Genomic DNA, 6,350 nt, shown 5'->3' with positions numbered 1-6,350 from the left:
CTTCGTCCTCGCCGGCGGCGGTTTCATTGCCTCCATGGCCACGTTTGGTGAGACAGAGGGGTTCAGACTTCAGAGAGAGGAGGGGTCGGGGGCATGGGGTCGGGTGACTCTTCGTGGTTTGCACTGTCATCGTATTTTACTGGAAGAAACCTACTCAAAACAACACCTGTAGATGGGGCCATCAGCGTTGACTAAATCCCGATGCACCAGGAGCTCTCAATTCGTGGGAGCTTAGTAACTGTACTGATTGCTGTAATAAAAAAAAAAAAACACCGGAGGTCATACAGTGGACTCGTGGAGAGGCGAACCCTAGATCCCCAAATCCGCGGCGCAACAAACCCTAGGTCCCAAATCCGATCCGCGCCCACGCCTTGTGCCGCCTGGCTGGTATGGCCCCCTCCGCCGGCGACGCCGCCGCCGTTCCGCGGTACCCTGCTTGGGTTCTCCTCGAAAAGGAGGGGTACGACGACGACCGCGACGACGCCACCAGCGCTTCGTGCAAGACGACCGCCGGCCGCGACGTCAAGTTGGGCTTCTACCTCGTGCCCCCGCCGGAGATCTCCTACTTCCACGTCCACCTCTCCAAGCTCGAGGGCGAGGACGAGGACGACTTCGACTTCACGCCCCTGTTTCTCTTCTCGGCCAAGGGCCTCGTCCTCTTCCGTATCCTCTTCGTCACAGGAAGCGACGGAAGCAATCTCGTCGAGTACTTCATCTACAAGGCCGGGCGCGGCGGCGGCCCGTCGCTCGAACCCATCCCGCCGACTCCTCTAGGCAGCAGCAGTGATTCGGTGTCCGTGAGCATCGTCCCCTGCCCCGACGGCGACGACGGCGAGGACAGCTACGTCCTCGCCGATCTCTCTGTGGGGAGTGAAATTGGGCTCTACGACCTCCACATTTACTCGTCCAAGACGCGCGAGTGGAACACCACACCGTTGCAGCTGCCGGCGTCTCCTGCCGTCAGGACAAATGACGACCTGCCCTGTCAATTCCACAAGGCTATCGGGCTTGCAGCGGACGAGGTAGGCTGGGTAGACCTCTGGCGTGGCATTGTCACCTGCAAGGTGCTTGATAAAGACCCACTTCTCCGACTCATCCCTCTTCCCAAACCGCACGTGGACATCCTGCAAGGCGAACCGGGGTTGATCCGGGATGTCACCTACTGTAATGGGCTCTTCGAGTTCGTTGAGATGCAACTTTTTTGCAGACCAGTTAATGTTGTTAGTAGTATCATCCATGATTCCAGGCCCCTCCTTGGTCTTGTAGTGGATGAAGGTATTACGGTCCCTGATGGTTGGGTCATCCGGACATGCTGTAGGGTTGATCCATCGGACTTTTGGTTCAGGGCATACACTGTTCATGTTGATGACTTCGCAGTGGATTCTACTATATCGTTCCCTCAGATGTGGGATGCTTGTGCTCACGACAAGGAATCGACATTTAGGAACCTGACAACACATTGCCCGACCTTTGGCGTTCCTGGTGACAGACTTGTCTACCTGCTATCCAAGGTGAAAATGGATGATGACAACACATGGATTGTTGGTGTTGACCTTGCCAAGAAGATGGTGAAACTAATTCAACCCTGTGATGACTTGGGATATGCCTGTATCCGACCAGCCTTTGTTCCCTCTACATTCTCCTATTATCTGAATACAAATGCAGGTATTTATATATTTATTGAGCAGCTTACATTAATTAGAATGTGCTTTTCTGCATCTCAAATAGTATGAATAATGCGTCTTGCCACTAAATAGGTTTGCTTATCTATTTGGTTCTGTGTCCAATTGTGTTTATGCTGTTTCTACCTATTTGATCTTTGTACTGTAGTTTTCTTAATTATACTTTTAGGACTCAGGATTCATGATCTGCCATGAAAAATCTAATCAACCTTGTAAATTGAAGTAGTAGCCAACAAGGGTAAAAGGTCTAGGTTTTTTTCCCCTCAAAAAATAGCCCAGATTTAGGGGAATAGCACACTATCTGACTGCATTAATTTTTGTATCCGAAGTTCCGAACTCGTCAAAGTATTTCAAACTGCCTCTATTTTTCTTAAACCTTGGTTCTCCAAGAGAACTCCAAATATGCTGGGCATCCGAACAGGGCCTGGACTACACTTTTGAAATAATTTGCTGCTAAAATCCTTGATGACAACTGTATTGACCTCTTGCATTTTGTTAATGTTTTTAATCATGTCGCAGGTAATTTTTCACCCACATTGATAAACCACTCAGAGAAGACTGCCAACAATGCAAAAGTAAGTGACCTGCTTTCTTCGTCGTTTTGAAGAATTTGTACCACCTAACTTTTTTATTTTCATTTTTGTATAGGTCGATGGCGATGGCGATTCCTGTGTACGTGAAATAAATATACATCACGACCAAAGGTAAGTTCTACTGTGTTTGTACAACTCGTAGAAACAATGATAACGATTTGTCAATTTATCTGCCTATTTTCCTGGTTTTCCACTACTTATTATGCCAGATAACATTTTATATCTTGCTTTTTCTTGCCATTTGCTTAAGGTCATGGGTTGGGGACGAAACATCTGCACCAAGCGGAGCTTGGAATTCTGGGGAGAACAATCTGGTATGCTATATTGATCGATTGTTGTAGATGTGTCCATCTTGCCATCTCCATTCACTAATATCTAACTATTCTTGTACAGACACTGAATCATGAATCTGCTGATGTACAACGGACCAGGTTACTACAGGACTTGGATTCCATTTTGTTTGCATCAGGATCAGGTAAACATTGGACAATGTTTGTGCTATGGTGCTCTTTTTTACTGGTCGTTGGGCGGTTAAGCTCCTTGTTGCAAGGCTGAAAATTTGGTAGAATTTTATCTGCAGATGTTATGTGTAATGTAAAGGAATCATTTTTCAAGTTGTGACTTAGGTAGCTCCCTTTACCAGCCAGAGGGAGTACTGAATCTTCCTTTTAGCATCCTGTAGTTGGTCCTGTAGATAAATTTTAGCATCCTGTAGTTGGTCCTGTAAATAAATAAGAGGAGAAGGTTGTATGGACAAAGAATTCTTTAGGAATGGCAAAAATCATTTGACTTTATATAAAAACCGAGCTACGGTTCAGTGGGGCGTGTCAGAAAATACGAAAACGTAAATCTAAGGAGACGTGCAAACTTGCTAGGGCAATAAAGTCAATTGTAACAAGGTGGTGCTTTAACAGTTTCCATCAGCTGGTGGTTTAAAGAATTGAGTTTCCATAGCATCACTAACCATCCTTAATGCTTTTGCTGAAGGGTATATTCCGATGAAACAAGAACTGGAAACTGATGCTGATGGCAATTCATGGCTCTCTTTGCCACTGGAAGACCTCTTGTCACTGCTTCCACAACTAGGACCTGATATTGCATCCTTGACAAGAATTCTGTCTTGGCATGATGATTGCGGCTGCTGGTAACTGTTTATCCAGATCAGGCCTACATGTACATGGTAAACGACAGTCCTGCCAATGGTTTACCAGACGATGACAATTCAGATGACATAGAAGCTAGTAGTTTTTTCTTGTAGAATCGTTCAAGAGTAACTAAACAAGTATCAATGTATTATAAGTTGGGTTTCTGAGTAATCTGTACTAAATTATCATGACCCTTGCTTTCATGAAAACTACTAGTGCCTAATGGTGTATCTGCAGTGGGTTTATTTCTCAGTGACCTACTACAGCGGCATGTGCAATAAGTAAGCATGAAGGCGTACATAATTATTTCACAGTGAATGGCACAATAAAAGAAAGGCCTTTTATTCCAACGGATATCACAATAGCACGAGTAGCACATGGCCGAGGCAGACGATTGTAGATCTTGCCTCGGAAAGTCTCCACTAAGAAAAACCGAATCATCAACTATATCTAATCTATCTTCGGAATTTTCTTCTCACGTAGAGAGATCAGAAAGCTTGCACCGGATTACCAAGTGCAAGAAAAAAAAGAAGAAGAAAGCGCACTAGTAAAGGGAATTTTCCTAGATACTCAGTGGCCTGAAAAACGCACCCATTTGCTCGATTTCACACAAGTCACGCTTGCGCCAATTTCACACTAGTCATGCTCATACATATATCATCATCACGAGATTTCAAAGTAACATCAAGAGTTAAAACTCCAGTCCTGGGAATGACACGAACTCCTTCAAACTCCTCACAACCATACCAGGAATAACCTAACAAAAACATCAAGCTATTAGTAATAGAACAAAAATTTAAAACTATAAATAGAAGAAATAATAATAATAAATAAATCCTGTGAACAAAAGGACAACAGAGTATGTACTCGTCATCAAAGAGTTGATGCGTTATGAAATAAATCTCCTGATAATTGAGATAAACACTACGACTGTAAAAACAACTCCCAACAAGTTTCAAGTTTCTTCTCAGAGTCGCTCAATCCATCAAGAGCTACAAAGTAAAATTACACGAGTTTAAGGGAACAGAAAAATCATATAAAATGTAACAAGCTAAATACTTTCTTAAAAATAAACCTTACCAACAAAAGGTAAAGGAGACTAACATATATCCACCCAAATAAAAGTCAACACCAATCAACGTTCCATAGCGCTCAAGCCTAATGGTCCTTCTATCACGATGACGAAGACCATAATCAATGACCAAACCTTCCCAGGAAGAACCATGGAATTTGCTCCTCATCCGACCATGACTAAACACAACACCATACAAATAACCCTCACTAGAGTGAAGAGCAAGATCAATATCTTTGTCATCCCTCCTTATGGCTAAAGCCTTACACTCCTCGATGTAACGAGCAAGATGAGCTCTAACACTGCATGGAATATACTGCAAAACGAATGATCATAATCAAAAAAAGAAGACCTAGAATAATTTCCATTCAAAACAGCAACAACAGCACCAAAAGAATTAAGTATGTGGATCAAATATAAAATATTATTCTTACAACATGAGTCGAACAACGCCGATCCAAAACCACAATGAACACATCTACAGAAGAATCAACAGACGTACACAGGCCACCCGGCATACGGCAAAAGGGACAAGCTCGAGGAAGACGACGACGACTTCTAGCCCTTGTTTCTCTTCTCTGCTAAGGGTTTCGTCCTCTTCCGTTTCTCCTTGGCCAGTCAAACCGATGACAACTCCAATCTCGTCCAGTACTTGATCTATAGGGCAAGGGGAGGCAACCCATCACTCGAACCCATACCGCCAACTCCTCTAAGCAGCAACAACAGTAGCAGGGATTCGACATGTGTGAGCGTCGTTCCCTGCGACGACGACGACAAGGACAACCATGTCCTCGCCAATCTCTCTGTGGGTAGTGACCTTGGGCACTACGACCTGAAGGAAATATGCCCTAGAGGCAATAATAAAGTTGTTATTTTATATTTCCCTATATCATGATAAATGTTTATTATTCATGCTAGAATTGTACTAACCGAAAACTTGATACATGTGTGGATACATAGACAAAACACTGTGTCCCTAGTAAGCCTCTACTAGACTAGCTCGTTAATCAAAGATGGTTAAGTTTCCTAACCATAGACATGTATTGTCATTTGAAGAATGGGATCACATCATTAGGAGAATGATGTGATGGACAAGACCCATCCGTTAGCGTAGCATATTGATCTTTTAGTTTTATTGCTATTGCTTTATTCATGGCAAATACATATTTCTTCGACTGAGATTATGCAACTCTCGGATACCGGAGGAATACTTAGTGTGCTATCAAACGTCACAATGTAACTGGGTGATTTTAAAGATGCTCTACAGGTATCTCCGAAGGTGTTTGTTAGGTTGGCATAGATCGAGATTAGGATTTGTCACTCCGAGTATCGGAGAGGTATTTCTGGGCCCTCTCAGTAATACACATCATAAGAAGCCTTGCAAGCAAAGTGACTAATGAGTTAGTTGTGGGATGATGTATTATGGAACGAGTAAAGAGACTTGCCGGTAACGAGTTTGAACTAGGTATGAAGACACTGACGATCGAATCTCGGGCAAGTAACATACCGATGACAATGAGAATAACGTATGTTGTCATAACGGTTCGACCAATAAAGATCTTCGTAGAATATGTAGGAGCCAATATGAGCATCCAGGTTCCGCTATTGGTTATTGACCGGAGAGGTGTCTCGGTCATGTCTATATAGTTCTCGAACCCATAGGGTCCGCACGCTTAACGTTATGTGACGATTTAGTATTATATGAGTTATGTGATTTGGTGACCGGATGTTGTTCGGAGTCCCAGATGACATCATGGACATGACGAGGAGTCTCTAAATGGTCGAGAGGTAAAGATTGATATATAGGATAATGGTATTCAGACACCGGAAGTGTTCCGGATAGTATTGGGTATTTATT

The 6,350-nt window shown here is 43.6% G+C and overlaps 1 protein-coding gene across 1 annotated transcript; it reads left to right on the top strand.

The window, feature by feature from the left end:
* Nucleotides 1–389: 389 nt before the first annotated feature.
* On the top strand, nt 390–3,643 carry LOC119279978. Its single transcript, XM_037561008.1, has 6 exons — nt 390–1,665; nt 2,202–2,257; nt 2,331–2,386; nt 2,526–2,589; nt 2,669–2,750; nt 3,263–3,643. Exons 1-6 carry the CDS (start codon nt 390–392, stop codon nt 3,421–3,423), a joined length of 1,695 nt encoding a protein of 564 aa, XP_037416905.1. The 3' UTR covers nt 3,424–3,643.
* Nucleotides 3,644–6,350: the final 2,707 nt, after the last annotated feature.

The sequence above is a fragment of the Triticum dicoccoides genome, chromosome 3B, assembly GCF_002162155.2.
Source record: "Triticum dicoccoides isolate Atlit2015 ecotype Zavitan chromosome 3B, WEW_v2.0, whole genome shotgun sequence".
NCBI lineage: Eukaryota > Viridiplantae > Streptophyta > Magnoliopsida > Poales > Poaceae > Triticum > Triticum dicoccoides.
The sequence above is the reverse complement of the archived record's forward strand: the minus strand, read 5'-3'. Positions and strand labels throughout refer to the sequence as shown.